This window comes from Trachemys scripta, chromosome 2 (assembly GCF_013100865.1).
Source record: "Trachemys scripta elegans isolate TJP31775 chromosome 2, CAS_Tse_1.0, whole genome shotgun sequence".
Lineage (NCBI taxonomy): Eukaryota > Metazoa > Chordata > Testudines > Emydidae > Trachemys > Trachemys scripta.
This window is the reverse complement of record NC_048299.1, coordinates 15,785,625-15,805,052: the sequence shown is the minus strand read 5'-3', so window position 1 is coordinate 15,805,052 and position 19,428 is coordinate 15,785,625. Positions and strand designations below refer to the sequence as shown.

General features: G+C 45.8%; 1 protein-coding gene and 1 long non-coding RNA gene across 2 annotated transcripts in view; one reads left to right on the top strand and one right to left on the bottom strand.

The window, feature by feature from the left end:
• Window positions 1-6,342, bottom strand: part of LOC117872025 — a 33,905-nt gene extending 27,563 nt beyond the window's left edge. The window contains exon 1 of the long non-coding RNA XR_004644386.1: window positions 6,191-6,342. This is a non-coding gene — a long non-coding RNA (uncharacterized LOC117872025). The remainder of the gene's footprint in view (window positions 1-6,190) is intronic.
• KMT2C (lysine methyltransferase 2C) overlaps window positions 5,706-19,428 on the top strand; it is a 328,785-nt gene continuing 315,062 nt past the window's right edge. Inside the window, exons 1-2 of the mRNA XM_034759976.1 lie at window positions 5,706-6,128; window positions 6,346-6,510. Of these exons, the coding sequence (XP_034615867.1) occupies window positions 6,347-6,510 (164 nt within the window). The 5' untranslated portion in view covers window positions 5,706-6,128; window position 6,346. The remainder of the gene's footprint in view (window positions 6,129-6,345; window positions 6,511-19,428) is intronic.

The window sequence follows — 19,428 nt, the reverse complement described above, 5'->3', positions numbered from 1 at the left end:
GGGTTGAGTGCAGAGGGTAAGGGTCGTGGTTTTCAGGGCTGGGTGGTGAAGATACTGGTGTTGGAGGCAGCGGGTGGCATGAAGAACATGGAAGTTGGGGAAAGTGGGTTGGAGGTGACAGTGGGGCACAACGGAAAGAGTTTTGGGACAAGGGCTGTGTGTGGGAGGGGTGGCGTTTGCGTTTGCAGTACTGCTCCTCTTTCTGCATGGCTACCAGCTCCCGGATAGCATCAGCTTGGCATTCCAGGATGCTTATGAGCCTATCAGTGCTTTCTTGCCGGTGCGCGGAGCTTTGCCACCGGTGCACTGCGTTTTCCTGGCGGATCCTGCTTTCTCTCTCCCTCCAGTCCTGTGCTTTCTCATTCTCTTTAATAGATTGCCGCATCACTTCTTGCAGCATGTCTTCTTTGCTTTTTCGCGGTCTCTTCCTGAGTCTTTGCAGTCTCTGAGCAGGCGATAAGAGGGACGGCTGAGGTCTCAAGGTTGATGCAGCTGTATATGCAAAATGCAACATTTAACAGAGGCAGCATTGTTTATACCAGACAGAGTAATGATTCCCCCCGCACTTAAGGAGTAGAAAACACACAGGGTCTACACAATAGCATAATTTTCCCGTCTGAAACAGAGCACACATATCTCATGGGAGCCTCAAAATGGTGAGTAAGGGGGACTGATTGTTTCAGAGCTGCACTGTCCTCTGGGTTTCTGTGCCTTGGGGAGAGCCAACAGCTTCAGGGGGCACCTACACTGAATACTGTCCCAACATTTTCCACTGGAGTTCGTCCTGGACGATATCTCGCTGCTGAGGGTGACCTGGGAAGCAAGGGAGGGTCTTCTACTGCAATGCGGTTTCCGCCCTGGCCCATATGCAGCAATGGTCCCCTCGCAGCACAGTGGTGCGGACACGTTAGCCTGGCTGGGACAAGGACCACAGTGGCTCTCCCGATAAACCTGCGCAAGCGCATTGCACATGTTCTGGATGAGACATTGGAGGAGATTACCAAGGCCGATTACCGCGATGTGATAAACCACATCAATGCACTATTCCGCATCTAGGCATGCATGCCTAACCCTCCTCTCCCAAAGAGCCCGCACCGAAAAAATTCCTTCCCGAAAAAAAAACCCGCTTACTGGGAACCTGCTCTTCTGTTTGTCCTCCACCAAGTACCGGCCGCTGCAACTGGCTACCTTCCTCCTGGCTCGAGAAGAGCTCCTGGCTGCATGGCTCCAGGGATTCCAGGGTGTCTTCATCCGGCCCACCACCATCACTCCCGTTTTCCTCCTCCTCCTCCTGTTCCTCCCCCCACCCCCCGGCTCTGAAGTGTCCATGGTGGTGCTCAGAGTGGAGGTGGGGTTAACCCCAAGTATCACATCCAGCTCTTTGTAGAATCAGCAGGTCGCGGGGGGAGCACCCGAGCGGCCGTTTGCATCGCGGGTTTTGCGGTAGGCACTCCGCAGCTCCTTCACTTTAATCCTGCACTGCAGGCCGTCCTGGTCATGGCTTCTTTCCATCATGTCCTTTGATACCTTCCCAAAGGTATCGTAATTCCTACGGCTGGAGCGCAGCTGGGACTGTACAGCTTCCTCCCCCCAAACACTGATGAGGTCCAGCAACTCGCCATTGCTCCATGCTGGGGCTCGCTTGGCGCGTGGAGGCATGGGCACCTGGAAAGATTCACTGATAGCACTCCATGCCACACTGGGCTGAGCAAACAGGAAGGGGATTTTTAAAATTCCCGGGGAATGTAAAGGGTCGGTCACATGGTTGGTTACCTGCAATACTTGCTATTCCTCTCGGAGAGGTGGAGTACATGCAGCGCTGCAACCACGGAGATACAGCGCTGCAAATGCATTGCCAGTGTGGACGGGGAGTGAGTTACAGCGCTGGGGGAGCCTTTACAGCGCTGTAACTCGCGAGTGTAGCCAAGGCCTTAGATAGCACCTTCACTAAAGCACTGCACTGGCGCAGCTGCACCACTGCAGTGTTTTCAGTGTAGACCTGCCCTTGATGGGTAAAAAGGTGTGTTTCTCAATCACATTAGCTCAACTGAGTTACCTTAACATGAATGAAAAACACTCTTAGCACTAATTAAGATGGATGCTAAGATGTTTGGCGCTGTGTTAGCTGGCCTCTGCTCCACTGGGCTTTCATTTGATCAGTTTAGCACCTGTTAAAGGCACAGTGTTTTGTCTACAGGACACTTTTAAAATATGTTAGTTATTCTGCCTTAAATCCTAGTTTAGGCAAGGCCATTGTGACTATGTGGTGTTCTTTTCTTAGCATCACACAGATACATGTCCCAAATAAACCAAAATTAAATCTCTAACTCATTTTATATAGGTTAGTGAACAATCATTAGATGGATCTGAAGTAGTGACATGAAGGAGAAAGTATCTGTGTCCCATTACCAGCTCTTTGAGTCATCTTATTCATTATTTTTGTTGCACAATACTGTTTTTAATGCTATACTGATACAACAATATTTACATACCAGTCCTCATGTTCCTTTAATGGTTTCCATAACAAGATCTGATCTTCCTCTCACTCCTGTTTTGGCAGGTCTGTGTGCATTAGAATTTTATTCCTAGTTTGTCATTAAGCACATCAAGACAATTTTAGATGTGTTTAAGTTAAAAATTGCGAATGTGCTTTGTTTAAATAGCCTTGCATGGGGTCTCCGTTATAGGCTGAAACCAATTGTGCAGGCACTGAAAACACTTATTTTGAGGGCAGGGGGTAGGAGTTTGTAACTTCAGCTGGCATTTTCAAAGGAGTTTTGCCTTGATGGGCAAAAAAATGTATTTTCAATTGTATCACTTCAATTGAGCTAGTTTAATATTAATTAAAAGCCTTCTTAACACCCATTAAAATGCAGGGTGCTGCCTTGGCTAAGGCTTATGTAGTCACTGCAAAAAAGTGTCAAGATAGCTAACTCAAGATAGCTAGCTTGGGACATGTCTACACATGAAGGTTTTACCAATATAGCTATACCAGTACACTATGCTGGCAAAGCACTATGCAGTTTATACTAGCAAAACTGCATTTTTGCCTGTATATATGTTCCAGTCCCTCAAAATGAAATAAGTTTTACTGGCAAAAGCCCAGTTTTGCTGGTATAGCTAGGTCTACACTAGGGGCTTTTGCTGGCACAACTATGTCGATCATACGTCATGCCCATCACATCCCTGACAAACACAGCTATCCTGACAAAAGTTTATAATGTAGACCTGGCCTTGATGTAAAATCCTAGTGGAGACATGATACTTGGATTGTAAGCCCATTGGAGCGGGGACCATCTTTTTTTTCAGTGTTTGTATAGCGCCTTGCACAATGAAGACCTGGTCTATGACTGGGGCCCTTAAGTGCTATCATAACACAAACAAAAAACTATAATAATGGGAGTTTTACCTCAGTGTGTAGATAGTTGAGGTAAACCCTACTTGGAGATTATAGCGATGACTTCAACTAGCTTCACTGAGGTAGCCTGTGTGCCTTGTCTCCACTAGCATTTTACATTGAGATACCTATCTTGATGTAAAAAACACAGTTAATATTTTATTTGTGCAATATTTCTGAAGGTGGCTAGCTAGGGAAGGGGGAAGAAGAGAAGTTTTTTCATTTTGTTCTTCATCTGGTCTTTTACCCAGACACTGGTGAAAGATCTAGCTTTATCTGCTCCCACTTTGTTAGTGGTCAGGTTGTGAGTAATGGCAGACTAACTCAGGAAGTCATGGGTAAAGACAACACACCAGCCAGTGCATGTACACATTTCAAAATACTATCTATACCCCTGTTGTGCCTATACACTAGTGTAATAATTAAGACCATTCTTCTCAATCAACTGGGGCCCAAAAGTAAGGCAAAGACCTAAAAAAGGAACACAACATAAAGAAGGACTTTACAAGTTTTATTTGACATTATTTATTTGGGATCTTATGCAGCCTTGAGCACCAAAATTTCTGGGCTCCTCAGCAAAGTTTTTAAATGAGTACACACAAAATGTCTGAGTCACCTATGTATATATGAATGACTCAAACGCTGTAGGATTTTCTTTACCATACATAACATCAGTTTCATGATTCAGCATTTGTGATGTGAATAATTGATTTTCACACAGGTGAAAAAGCACCAGGCTGGCGTGGGAGGAAGTTAAATGTGAGTGTGAAAGGAGAGGGACTGACCGTCCCTCAAGTGGACAGCTGAAGGGTTGGGGTCCTGAAATACTCTGGCAAGCATTGCTGAGGAGCAGTGCACAGGGGAGAGGGCTGTGTCAGACTGAGTGAGGGAGACAGTCAATATGTCCAGAACAGAAACACATTCAGCAAAGTCCTTCCTGGCAAAGAGGAGCAGAAACACTGCAAAACTGACTCTCCAGGGAGGGAGGTGTGGGGAGGCTCAGAGGCAAGAGCAAAGCAGGCGCCTCTGGCCTCCTCCCAGTCTCCCTAGCTCAGCTCCTTCCCCGAGCCGGGCTGCGCGTTTGGGGCGGATCCGGGATGAAAGTCCAGATGAGCGCTCAGCCGCTGGGGTAAATAAGGCAGCTAGCCGGCCCGTCCTGCTCAGGTACCAAGCCCCAACGCCAATACGGCATCTCCCCAGGGCGCCTGTTCCCGGACGTTAGGGCATCACGCCGCGCATCTCCTCGGAGCCAGACTCTAGCGGGCTGCGGGACGCATTAAATCCCGTGTAATAACGAGTCTTATTCTTAACCCCCGCGCTGAGCCCCAAGTGAATCCGGGCGGGGAGGCCGCCAGCTAGGCCCTGCCCCGGGGGGGAGCAAGGAGTGAGATTAGCGCAAACACAACCCCCCTCCGCCTCCCTAAAGCAGCGGCAGCTGTTCCAGCCAGAGTTGCTGGAAACCTTCCACGCTGCCCAGATTTTCTCTCTTTCTCAGAGGGCCAAACCCTGCTCGCTCCTGTGATATCAGCTAAGCTCCCAGGCACTCCTACGGCACCGCTGCCTGAGCACATGCTAAAGAGACGCTTTGGCCCACGGTGCCCTGAACACGAAGGGCCGTGCTGTGCGAGCAAACACAACCTAACTCCACGGGGAAGAGCTGCCACATACATGCCCGGGGCCACACGGTGCACTAGGAATAATCGCCATTGAGCTTTTGTATGAAAACAGACACTCTGAGTGCGTCTACCTGATGTGTCTGGATTTCCCCTACCGATGTGTAAGGAGCACATGTGTGTATTAAACATCACACACGCAGTCCGTCAGGAGAAATGACAGCTCCGCGCACCTTGGGCTACATTCTGCTCTCCACTCCTCGGGTGTAAATGTGGATTAACTCCAGTTGATTTAATCTGGTTTGCAGGGGTGCAAACGAGAGCAGAATGTGCCCCCGTGTCCGGATCCAGGCACATGTTTGCTTAGCCATGTCTGTGTGTACACAGCGCCGATTCCCCCTGGTGCGGCTCCCTGGGAGCCGCCCGCAGTCTCGGCGGGGATGAGCGCACTGGGTGTCACACGCTCCGCGCCGCCGCCGCCGCTCCGTGCTCGGAGCCCCGTCCCAGCTCCTGGGCTCCGCACTTTCCCCGCAGCCGCCGCCAGCCCGGCAGAGGCAGCGAGCCCGTGAGGTCAGCGTCGGCAGCGCGTCGCAGGGGTGTCTGTGCTGTGGGACGGTCGCTGGGCGGGCGGGCCGGGCAGGCGCAGTGTGGGGCCCGCGGGGGGAGGAGGGTGAGTGGCTCTGTGTCTATGTGTCGCACTGACGGGGGTTACACACCAGGGCAGCAGCCGCCGCCGCCGCACCGGGATCCCTCGCCAGCCGCAGGCCCCGGGCTTCCCCTCCGTCCTCCTTTCCCCAAGTAAACTTCCTGCTCCCGGCCCGGCCGGGAAGGGAGCGGGGCCCGGCCGGACTCTGCCCCCGGCACACACAACAGCTGGAGCTGTCAAAACTTCCTCTCTGCCTCGGCCCCTGCCGCCGCCCGCCCCTCCTCCGCCCCGGGGGCGCCGCCAGGGGGAGGGCGCCGCGTACAATGAAGCGGCGGCCGCCGCCGCAGCTGGGCAGCGCAGGAGCCGGAGCAGCCGCTTGTTCCCGGGGCCTCTGAGCGAGGCGCCCCGCCGCGGGAGTGCCCGAGTGTCTCCCCCCCGCCCCCTGGCGAGCCCGCTCCGCGGGGCGGTTATTGTGCGTGAGCCCCTTCCCCCCCTCCTTCCCCCCGGCCCTCCCGATGCCGCTCCCCCTGCTACCTGCGCTGGTCGGCGGCGGCTGAGGCCAGCGATGCGAGGCGGAGGTGGAGGAGGCGGAGGTGAGGCGGAGAGGCGCATCGGGAGCAGGAGGAGCATCGGGATCCTCATCGCCACCCTCCTCCTCATCCATGTGTCTCTCTCGTCCTGCTGACTAGGATGTCAACGGAGGACAAGAGTCTAGTCGGGGGGGTGGCGGAGCCGCCGCCGCCCCAGCAGCCCCCCGAGCCCGGAGCTCCCCCCCCAGCAGCAGCCACAGACAAAAGACCTAGGGGCCGGCCTCGCAAAGATGGCGCTTCCCCTTTCCAGAGAGCCAGAAAGAAGTAAGTTCGGAGCGTGTGGGAGAGGCAGCGGGGCAGGGGGCAGGGAGAGCTGTCAGCAGAGGCTCGCTCCTCAGCGCCCCCTCCCCTCTGCCCAATGCCATTTTGGGAGGGTCCCGTCTCTTCTCACCTCTTTCTTCTTTCTTTTCCTCCTCTGCCCGTTGCACTCTCCCCTCCTCCCCCACTGCTCTCTCCTTCTTCACCTTTGGCCTCCTTCTTCTCTCCTTCCTTTTCCCTTCTCTCTTCCTTTCCTCCTCCCCCCTTTCTTTACCCCTTTTCCCAGCCTTGCCCCTGGACCCCTCTCCTCTTTTCCTTTCTTTTACACCTTCCCTCTGCCCTTCTTGGGTCTCTCTCCTCCTCCAGGGCTCTCGCTTGCCCTCTGTTTCAGCTTGTCCCTTGGTGTCTTCTGGCTTTGGAGTTTTATTTTAAAGAAAAGATTGATCTAGCCCAAATTGAATGACCCTAAAAACATCTCTCTCTACGCAGACACACACGCAGAAGTTTAGACAGCAATTTCCTGCAGCCAAACTAGCCCCGGAGTGTGTTTGAAAGTGGAAGCTGCTTTCTCCCTGGAGCTGTCAAATAGCCTCAGACGGGGTCTGGTGGCCTGGCTAGGGGAGGGTGTAAGGTAGCAGGCACAACAGGAGGGTGGTTGGGAAGATTGTCGTGTTTTGGGTTGTCGTTTGCTGTCGCCGGTTTGCTTCCTTCTCTGGTCCCTGCTGTTCTCACGCTTCAGGCGGAACTGAATGTGCACCGTACACTTTTAGCAAACTAAGGCAGGCTGCCCCTTGTAGCTGCGTCAACTACCAACAGCGGATCTCAGCCAAACCTAGGGAGCGCGTTGGAGTGATCTGCTGCGTCCATATGTGGTGCAGGTGGACTGTGGACTATGTTTGGTTTTAAATGGAAAGTCCCTTTTGTGGCGCGTTTGTGTGCGGGTCAGGAATGCGTTATATCTAACGTCCATGTTCTGCTGTGTGCACTAACAGATACTCGGACAGTGTATGAGTCAATGAGGACCTCATAACTTTGTGCTCATTTTCACGAGGACAGTGTGTTGTACATAATACAGTTTCATGGAATATTACAAAATACTTACCTTTAATAACTAGTGAGAATGTGGTTCAGACGTTGAATGTTGTTAGCACACACACAAATTAATGTGTTAATGGACATACAACAGTTTTTATATTTACATATATATTACATGCATAGTGCACCAAAAACTAATTCACCAGTTAGGAGCATCACAGATGAACTATAGCAAATAAATATGGCATGTTTTACTTATATTTTTCATAAGACTAATGTGTGTGAGGTGTACTAGAGAGACAAGGTGGGTGAAGTAATATCTTTGTCTGGACCAATTTCTGTCTCTCTGTTGTGAAGCAGGAGTCCAAAAGGCCTCATTCCCATAGTCACAGAGCGTGCTACTTATGCACCAACCGCACTCAGTTTTGGTTGTTAATGAGAGCCCCTCCTAGGATAAAAGTAGAATAAACCTGTGCTACTATTTTTAATTATGTTTATGTTCTAAATGTAATGAACTATAGGCTGTGGACCATGTTGCAGGCTTAAGGTTTTAGTGTTTTATTTTTTAAGGGTCACGGTCAACTTGACATCTAGTCAATTTAAAACAAAAATGTTTTGTTAAAACTAGTTTACTAAATCTTGCCCTGAATCTCCCAGTCAGTTTTTGTAGCTTTATAATGAAAGACCTTACACAAACAACAGTGGAAACTCACTGTATATGGGAAACGGTGAAACTGACTATATACAAAATGCTGTTAAGTGTATAAAATAAACTGAACGCATAGAGGAAAATATTTTTGTGTGATCATTCAGTTGTATTGATCTTCTGTGTTATTTGTAATAAGTAAATACATTTTTTTTAGATAAAAGTCGGATTCATTTTTGGGGTTTTGTTTTCTGTTGCTTACAGTTTACTTTAGAGGCTTTCTAACATTGACTGTCTGGTTTTAGTGTGGCTATGTCTTCTAGTAGCATTTAATTCATGACCCCATCTCTCTTAAATCTTTGCGTTTTGTTAAAATAACATGGATTTTTCCCATAGTGGAAGTTTAAAGTGGTTAGCAGTCCTTGCTATTGTTAAGTATCAGGCGTAGCCGTGTTAGTCTGTATCAACAAAAACAACAAGGAGTCTGGTGGCACCTTAAAGACTAACAGATTTATTTGGGCATAAGCTTCCACCGGACTCCTTGTTGTTCTTGCTATTGTTGTTTGTGTGCAGCTCAGTTGTAGACCAGAAGGGACCATCATGATAATCTAGTCTGACCTCCTTCACATGGCAGGCCACAGAACCTCACCCACCCACTGACTCCTGTCACAGACCCGTAACCTCTGCCAGAGTTACTGAAGTCATCAAGGGAATGGATCACTTGATGATTGCCTGTTCTGTTCATTCCCTCTGGGGCACCTGGCATTGGCCCCTGTTGGAAGACAGGATATTGGGCTAGATGGACCTTTGGTCTGACTCAGTATGGCCATTCTTATGTTCTCAAATCATGATTTAAAGACTTCAGTCCTTGCATTCAGTACTGATTCATCTGCTTTACCCTTATATTTGAATACTACTTCCAGTTTTATTTGTACATATAACATCTAGTTACATATGAAGCACTTGAGTTACTTTTACAAAAATAGTTTTATAATGAAACCCTGAATGCTGCCTACTTATGCCTATATGTCTATGTAGCTACAGAATATTAAAAAATGAACTAATTTAATTAAATCATTTTTAAAATACCACAATTTGTGGAAAAGCTAATTTCTTCCATGCCAGTTTAAGATCATCTGTATACTTTGTGAAAAGTGAAGTCTAAGTGTAATTTCTTTCTCAATTATATTTCTAGTGTTAAAGGGAGACTGCCAGTCAGTTTTAAGGTGAAATCAAGATTATTTTTTATTTAAAAAAACATTTTCTAAATCTTACAAAAATATAAATATATATAAAATGTGTACCAGTGCATGAGAGCCAGAAGATGAAACTAGCTAGAGACAAAAGTGAAACTGTTTTTCATTAGCTTTATGTAATTCACATGAATTGTGTGAGTGAAATACAAAAAGTAAACAGACAGTTCGTTTTGTTTTTCCTCCTCAATTTTACTATTACTATTTTTATAATTTAATATTTTAATATTACCAGTATGTGACTTGATGCTGCAAACTGATCCTTGCAAGAGGACTTCAGTGTGAGTATGGAAAGTTTTCCTGATTGTGGCCCAAAGTGTTACAGTAACACAAGGAATCAACATTTCTAAAAATAGGATTTTGGTGTTGGTAATAGTTTTGCCCCAGTGCATCACTGATCAGATGAAGACTGGACTGTTTTTAATCACCAGTGCTTCTGGAAAGAGCAGTTTCTTTTAAATTATACTGTTTCAATGTTTAAACCAGTCTAATATCTTTCAATGTTAAAATTAGCTATGCAGATGAAAAACAAACATTGAATGAAAATAAAGTTTCCATTTTTTGTATGATTGCTAAGCAATGTCTTCCTCGTCTCTCCCGTGCTTTCCAGTTGGATTAATATGTCTCTTGTAAATCAGATAATAGAGCATATGTCTGAGCACGTTCTGTACCATAATCACATGTCTAAGTCACTGTTAGCCAATCAGATTGTTCAACCACTTTATCCCATTATGGAAAATGTTCCATTGGATATTCAGTCTAAGTAATGATCTAAATAAGAGCACTACATTAAAACAGCATAGCCAAAGTAAAAGGATTTATGAGTTAAAGGCGCTGCCTTTAAAGAACAATATTTGAAAAATACTCAATTAGTATTATTTCACCTCCTTGTTGACCATGGTTTCAAATGGATGATTGAGTTAAGACAGTTTTTCTTTTTCCTGTATAGGGTTTGCTCCCGTGAGATGCTCAGAACCCTCAACTCTTCCCAAATGTAGGCCCTTTATTTTTATGGGAGCACAGAAATTGCCATACTAGTAGAGATTTACACAGTTCTATCTAAACTGGCATCCTGCCTCTGGCAGCAGCACAACCTGATGTGTCATAAAAAGGCTAAAAATCCTCATAGTGCACCTAGGCGTTGTGCCATGTTCTGCATAAGAAACATAGGAAGTTGCTTGTAGGTGATGAAGAAGGAATTGGTATACACTGTGAAGGATGGACTCATCAGTTTTCAGTACCTTGAGAGTTTCTGCCTGTAGAGAAGTATGTCAGAATAGCTTTTCTGATGATGTCATCTGAGGATGTGGCAGAATTGAATGTATAGTTATGTGAATAATATTTCCTGGGGACTATATCTTAGGTGAATAGTTATTTATTATTATCTGTGTAAGTGGCAAAAAACTTCATTGATGAACTGTTAAGGTTGCCTGGTGACAGCCTGTACCCTTTTCCAGAACATCAAGTTCAGTGAAACCAAACTTCTGAAAATCAGGGAATACAGAATTAAGATAAATGCCCATTCAACCTTGACTCCGCCCCCCCGATGCTGGCAGTTGCCACTGGAAATTATCTGCATGCATTCCAGCTGCATTCATGTTGTTAGGTGTAGCTGTATTGAATGGTGGAGGAATAAATTGGAGTAGCATGGAAGAGTTGCATTTATGATATGAGAGATCCAGGTCTAAGTCCCCCCATGTGTGCGATCGAAGGAAGGAGATGTATGTGCACCTTGAGGAGCCGATCTGCATCATTTCAATATGGAATTGTGTAGGTTATAATCAGTAGCAGGGCACTGGGTCTTCTTGCCATGGCTAGTGTCAGTAGTGAGGTGGGACATGAGAGCAGTCTGCGGATTTAATGATGGATACGAGAAAGTATAGGTTTAAGTGGTATCGTGTGTGTTTAATTTCATAAGTGTGGTATTCTGTCAAGTGAGTAGGCTCAGTGTTTGAGTGTAGGGCAAGTGCAGGTAATGCTTGTTCATTACAGTGAAAAGGCAGAGTGTGAGTATGGGCATATTGGAGCATTGCTCAAAGAGGATGAGTTAAGGTTGTGTGGGCGTTTGTTTACCTTATCTCTGTATTTCCTGGTTTTCAGATGTTTGAGTTTTGCTGAACTTGATGTTCAGGGCACAAGCAATAACTGGACAACCTTCTCTGTGTTAATGAAGTTTTTTTTGTCATTTAACTTCATACTTTTTTAAACAGCAAGAGAAATGTTGATAGGAGTTAGTGGTCATTTAAATCACCTGGGTTTGCAGTTGATAAGCTACTATGGCTAGGTAATAATCTAAAGACCTAGCTTTTATATAGTGCTTGTCATGAGTAGACCTCAGAAAACTTTACATCATTATCCCCACTTTACAGATGGAAAATGGAGGCACAGAAAGATGAGGTGACTTGCCCAAGGTCACCTAGCAGGCCAGTGGCAGAGCTAGGAATCCAAGTCCAGTGGTCTTTCCACTAGGCAACACAGTTGCTGTGTGATTACTCAGTACTCCTCCCCTGTCCTCTAAATTTTGTTATAGTGAAATGGGGATAATGGCCCTGCTTTGAAATGTTTGCAATGTGCATTTGGTAACAGGGCTGATGAGAGACCAAGGATGAGATTTCTATGTCCGAAAACTGTGACAGATTTATGACATGATTGTTAGTAACTTTAAGTGTGTGAGAGAAGACTGGTGTGTGTCTCTCTCCATCCCCACACCCTGCCCCACCGTTCCTTGCAACATGTAGCCTACCCCTGCATTTCCAGCTCCCTCTTCCCTCTCCTCCACATCCCACTAAACCATTAGTTGGCATTGTAGAAACTATTGATATGTAAGAAGTTGCTCCTCTTGTCTCCTGCCCTATGCTACTGAGTAGCATGTCACAGGCATCAGCTTACTGAAGGGCCAGGTGTTACTTTGGTTATGTAGCCCAACCTGCAACCTGAGCAGGTCCTCACTCCTACTACCCACCTTTTGCTGGGACTCCAAACCCTGCTTCAGCCAGGCTTCCCTAGCTGTGCCCCAGGTCCACCCAGTCTACCCCTCCTCCAAACTGGGTCCCTCCCCCATACACTCTGGCCAGCCCCTCCACTCCAGATCCCAGCTATTCGTTTTCTGGATTTCAGATGTATAAATTTACTTTACCTTCATTCCCCCACCTCAGATCTCAGCCCACATGGAGGGGCAGGGAGAGAGGCTGAGACACACCCCAAGAGCAGAGTCTCCCAGATCCCAGAACATACCATGGGCAGGGAGAGGGGACCAGACCCCCACAGAGAGGTAGGGCTTCCTGAGATCCCAGGACACATGGAAAGGGAGAACTCAGAGCTGACATGCCCTCCTCCCCCATAACACCCCACTTTCTCTGCTACCGCTCATGTCCTCCCCCCCCTTGTTTTCTCCTTTTTCCCCCTAATCCCTACCTCTCCATTTTACCTGAGCCCCCTCAATTCCTCTTTCCTCTCCTGCCACCTATTCCCATTTATCCCCCTCCCCATAATACCCCCATCCCTCACCTCAGACCCAACCCTCTCTTCCCCGTTACCCCCTGCTCGCATACCCTACTCACCCTTCCCCTCCCAGTGAGCATTCAGAAGTGTAATTTATTTAATTTTCAAAAATAATTTGTGTGCAGATTACATTTAAAAAACAACAACCCACAAACACACAACAACAAAATAACTCCCCAATCCAACAATTTGACAGAGAGAGATTTTGTGCCAAATGTTCCCTTTCTCCCTCCCCAGTGCTGGCCAGCCTCTATTATGTAGCAAGCATATCCATTCTTAGCTCCTCACACCAGTCTCAGGCCATGTACACACTACAGCTTACGTCAGTATAAATTGTCGCTCAGGGGTGTGAATAAGCCACCCCCGAGCAACGTAAGTTACACCGACTCAAGCGCCAGTGTGGACAGCGCTATGTTGGCAGGACAGCTTTTCCCGCCGACATAACTACTGGTGCTCGTGGGGGCTTGGGTAACTTAAGCCGACAGGAGAGTTGTAAGCTCTGTAGTGTAGCCATAGTCTTAGTGTGTTCTTAGTGCATGGTCTGAGCATGCATGTTCTAAGTGTCCCATGGGGTGGGGATGGCTTCCCCAGATTCCTACTTACATCACATGAGGGCAGTAGGGAGACACTACCCCAGATTCTGCCACAAAAGGTGCCCCTGCCCCTATTCTCCCACAGCCCCCTGCCACTCATCCCCATGTGCCCCGCCCCCTTCTCTCACTTCAGCTCCCCAGCCCTTCTCACTTGCCCTATCACCCATCCCCATTTATCCCCCTCCCATCAGTGCAGGCCTCAGGGACAGATTTTAGCAAATATGCCCTCCAACCTTCTCCAAGTTCCTGCCCATGGTTGGACTCAAACTGACACTGGCTCCGTCAGGTTTGAAGGACTACTGCTTATCCTCTTGAGCTATTGGTGTGAAAATTTGAAGGCAAACAGTCCTGTTAACTCCTCTGCCTGCATATGCTCAGTATAATCAATTCATTCCCAGAATTGGAGAAGCAAAATATTTTTGAAATAATGTTTTAATTTGATTTCACCCAAAGGGCTGAACCAACCCTCGAGTGATTTAGGTCCTGGTGAAATGATCTGATTCTGAGCCTTAATTTGATTTCTGTTTGTGAGCAAAAAAAAAAAAAAAAAGTTGTCAGAATCTGTCAACTTTAAGGAGAGTCTTTTTTCCCCCTGGGGGCTGTATCTTGGGACCCTCTGGTCAAATTTGGATCACTACTTCTTTATATGGCTGAAGTAAATGTAGAGCAACAACTATAATTTTATATTTAGATGGTTACGCCAGATAATTGCATCTGGAGTAGCAGAGTGTATAGCTGTGGTGTCTTCTTTGTATTTGTGAATTGGGCATTGAGTGTTCTATGGTCTGTTCTGGGTGACTACAGTTGCACACTGGAGAGTCTTTAATTTTCCATTTGTGCAGCAAGCATCCGCACCTGCCATGATTTGCATTGATACGGTTTAGGGTTGCCCATGAGCTTTGTGGGAGATTGAAGCCAGGGATCTTCTGCATTGGTTCTTTTACAAAGTGTTTATTTGTGACTTCTTGTGAACTCCATTCTGCTTACCAAGCTTCATCAGGATTGAAGTTGCATTGTTGAAAGTTAAATGTGTAGGTCCAAAACGGCTTACTTGACTTCAAGCAGTGGTGAGGGACGTTGTTATGGTCCTGGTGGATGGGAAGCTGTTCATTTTCCACGAATCTCTGGAATTCCCAAAGGATTGTGGAATCGCGGCGAATGGATGTGGGAGCAATGTGCGACAGCGCTGGCAGCCAAAGTGTTAGGGTCAACTTGAGGGTTCCAGTGATGAACTGCATTGCAGTGTTTAGTTGGACACCAAGTTGAGTATGGCTACTTCTGGCCTACACCAGGCCGGCACAGTACTCAGCAACAGAGTACACAAGGCCATCACTGACATCTGTAACGCTGATGATTCCCAGCTTGTGCTTGCCAGTTTCTGGACCAGGCTGACCATTGTCTTTATCTTGGCAACTGCCTTCTTCAGATTGTCATGGAAGGTTAGCGTGTGATCCAGCTTCACTCTGAGATAGGTCGGAGTAAGGTCATGTCACGCAGTGTTGCCACAGAAGGTCACTTTCAGGGTGCACTTAGCATTTCTGTTATCAAGATGGAATGCAGTGACTGTTGTTTTGTTGGGATTTGGCTTGAGCCTCCATTTCCATAAATATTCCTCCATGGTGCTTAGGTCCTGTTCAAGGTGGACTTGATGTCGCTGAAGGTGGCTGTTTGCATTGCCAGGGCCAGGTCATCTGCATATACAAATCTGTGACCTTGTGACCGAACATCGATTAACGACCTCCCGGTCTTCAGAGCAACAACTCAAGCTACCATAATAGTCCTCTTCAGGGCCAGGTAACACACCAGGTAGGTTCTGGAACAAGGATAACACTGGATAACAAGGATAACTCCAACTTAACGCTGAGGATCTTTCCTGGACGAAGTGTGAGCATCTGGCATAACACTGGTGTCCTGACACTCCAAGAAACCCATGTCTCTAAAGATCAGCAGGCCAGCTGCTACTGCATCCATGGTTACAACCTCACGACTAGTCAGCACTATCTGAAATATGGCCTGGCCATATACGTGAAGAACACCATCATGGATTTTGATGTTTTCCCCCAACTGAAAAAGAAACCACCTACACAACTGCCACCAGGGTAGGGGAGCTGCACAACGTGTATAAAGCCCCTAATTCAAAATGACTGAAGCCAAGAGCATTAATCCCAGCCCTATACATTGGTGATTTTAACAGCACCACATTATATGGGGTTATGAAGCTGATAGTAAAGACCTTTCGGACAGGATGTCTGGGGAAGGTCTGCAACTGGACTTTGATCCAAATAGCAATCAGCTTTCCACTCTACTTGTTGGCAACATGATTACATCCTGGACCTCACCATTCGGATCACTAACAAAACCTTATTCTTTTATGAGGTACACCAAATTTCAGGGCAATCTGATTCACTGTACAGATTTTAGAAGACTTAGAAAAGTTGAGATTTAAACAGAAAGCTGTTCTTAACGGTAACTATAGAGCTCTTGCTCTGCTATAATTATGGTTGCACCTAGAGGCCATGACCCCATTGTGTTAGACACTGTCTAGACATATAACACAAAGATGGTACTCACCCAAATGACTTTACAATCTAAATTTAAGACAAGACAGCAGGTGGATAGGACAAGGAGATTGGGGTGATGAGAGCGTATGAGAACAACGAGGCGGTTATGAACAGCGGAATAAGCAGTGGTGCCTAGCCATTGTCAAGTGTTTTGTAGACATCAAGGTATAAAAGTGGATTTTAAAGAGAGATTTAAAGGGAGTAATGTAGTGACCTCAAGTATTTTTACAGAGATCTTCTTCCATGCATTTGGGGTGACATCAGATAGAATATGATGGTATTTGTCTGAAAATTTGACAAACGGACAATTAAAGGTACTATTGCAGGAGTAATGGCAGGATTTAGATAGATGATAGGTAGAGTCAGAATATCCATGAAGGGCCTTAAAGTGAAGGCAAGTAGATTGTGCTTGATGTGGTGGAAAAGAGGGTGCCCATGGAAGGATGGAAAGAGAAGGCTGATGTGTTCAAAGCAGTGAGTCAGGAAGATGATTTTTGCAGTGGCCTTTGGTATGGATTTAAGAGGTGGCAAGATTGTATTTGTCAAGGCAAGAGAGGAGGAGGAGGAGGTTGTGATAGCTGAGAAACAAAATGATGAAGGCCTGGAAAAGAGTTTTAGCTATGTGGAAGGAGAGGAAAGGCTGGATCTTGTTGAGATTGCGCAGAAGAAAGCGGCAAAACATGACCTTTATGTATGGGTCTGGAAAGGGGTCTTAGTTAAGGATGACATCCATGTGATGGTGGTGGTGTTGTCCATAAAAGGGGAAAAGGTTGGTGATAAAGATCAAGAACTCAGTTTTGGTCTTGTTGAGCTTGTATTAACAGTTGGATATCCATGAAAAGTTGTAAGAATAATACTGTGTAGGTGCAGTAAGACTTTTGAGAAGTAGTTTTATACAGTAGAACTTTGTTAATCTGCCCATACTGTAATTACTACAAAAGCGATTCTCTCGCCACTTCATAGTAAAGATTTAGTAGCAAAATCCTGCAGTGAGGATTGGTTATGGTGGTGATAGTTGTGACTCCATAGATAAGCTGTGTCCAGACTTTCCTTCTAAACCCTGTTTTCAACATTTATCTAACTTTTGATTGGAGTAACAGATTTTTATTTATTTACTTTGTAATGGGTATGCTTAAAATAGGGTCTGAAAAGATCTTTTCCAGAGACTTTGAGAAGTGTTTGATTAAAAATGTTTATGCATGCTGCTTAATTTAAAATTATTTGAATTTTTACTTATTTTGGTCCATGTTCGCAGCAATAGGTTTTCAAAAGTCCAAGATTTCACATATGCAGATAGTTTTTCAGACACACAAGCACAGAATGTTTGCCAGAAAATAATTATTTAAGAATCTTTTTCATTAGTTTGACTGCAGTCTGCATCAGGGTAAGCCAGCATTTAATGATATCCGTGTCAGTTTCAGAAGAGCCATAAGGCAATTCTAAATTTTCTCTTTGTAGCTTAGCTATGTTTCTTTGGCTCATCCCCTGCCCTCCACTTGATGTATCATTCAGACCCCTAATTTCCCCTGCTTTACTTGGGCTTTTTTACATTTGTAAATGTTAATTTTGAACATTTACATTGTAACATTACATTTTTTAAAAATGTGTAACTTATAAATATATATTTTAAAAATGTAGGAGTTGCAGAGCAACATGGGGGAAGCCAGGACTGCTGCCTGGCAAGCGTGGAATTCTTGTATGGGTGGAAGGCCAAACTTTGTGCATCCATTGCATGGATAAGACTTAAGGATCTAAGCTTTTGATTCTCAATTATGAGTGGAACTTGTGTAGTAGACGAATAAGAAGATTGTTGTATATGTTGGTGGTTTTGTAACTGTTTTGTTTCATGAGCAGAATTGTTAGGATGCATATTAATGTGCATTGTTTTTATTTGTATGTGTGCATGAATTTGGTGTTAAGGTTGGGACCAGAGTTATTTATGTAATCGTGGTTTACGATTTCCATAGTTTTGAAAGTTTGGGTTGTTTTAAATGATGTGTTGTTAAATCTTTGAAATTGTAGTGAACAACATTAACTATTTATTGAATGTGTAGTAGTATGTTGAGTTGCTACAGCACCACTTCTCAAGGAGGTTGACAGACATTGAGGGGTTAGGGCAGGAATAGTCAATTTTTTTATCAAGGTCCAAATTTCTTGGTCAAGGTAAAGTCAAGATCCAGACTCCAGAGGAACATTTTTCACACCACAATAACGATAATAATAAGGGCAAGTCTACACTACAAAATTAAATAGACCTAAGTTAGGTCGACGTTCAGCCACTGCAGTAATTACTGCGGTTTTTCATGTCCACACTATGCACCCCTCTGTCGGCAGCTCGTGTCCTCACCAGGAGCACTTCCACCGATTTAACTGGCAATGTGGGGCACTGACAGCCCACAGCCCTGCTGCCTGGGACTGACAGCCCAGAGCTTCGTCAGCCCCATGGCAGTGGGGCTTTGGCAATCAGCCCCATGCTTACATCGCCTGTTGCTGCCTTTCACAGCCCGAGCTGTCAGTAATGGCGATCAAAGGCAGCAATAGGCTATGTAAGTATAAGTAAATAAAAAGATTTCGTCGTCTGTTCAAATGTGTCTGGAAGTCCGGATTTGGCCCGTGATCTGGCTATTGACTACACATGGATTAGGCATTCCAATACCCGGTGAAAAAGGGATGTGTTAGCCCCTTGGTCACAAAGGAAGACTGTGGCAGAAGGAATAGAACCCCAGGGTATGTTTGCACTACAAGTGCTACAGTGGCACAGCTGCCCCACTGCGGCTATGCTGCTGCAGTGTAGACACCTACTACAGCAACAGAAGGGGTTTTTCTAGTGCTGTAGTAAATCCACCTCATTGAGAGGTGGTATGTTGATCTAGTGGCATCTGTAGCGGGGGTTAGGTCAACCTAACTACATTGGATAGAGTGTGAAATTTTTCACAGCCCAGAGTTATGTAGCCAGGTTGACCTAAGTTTTAGGTATAGACCAGGCCCCAGTCTCCTGACTTCCAGTCTCTGATACAGCCACAAGACCATCATTTCACCATGTGTCCTATGACATGGGAGATTCCTTAGGAAAATGTCAGACTTCTTCAAGTTATACTAACAAATGTATTAATAAATGTACCACAGTATATTATGAAATATCATCAGTTATTAAAACTATACTACATTTGTCAAAATAACAGAACATTTTGTGATACAGTATCTTTGCCTTTTTATAGTTTGCTCACTTACTGAACTGAATTAATAAGTAACGTGCAATGGAGGCCTCCCAGTCATTAGTACAAATGAGCAGGTTTCTACTGTATTTCAATAATTCTCTCCTGAACTATTTAAAT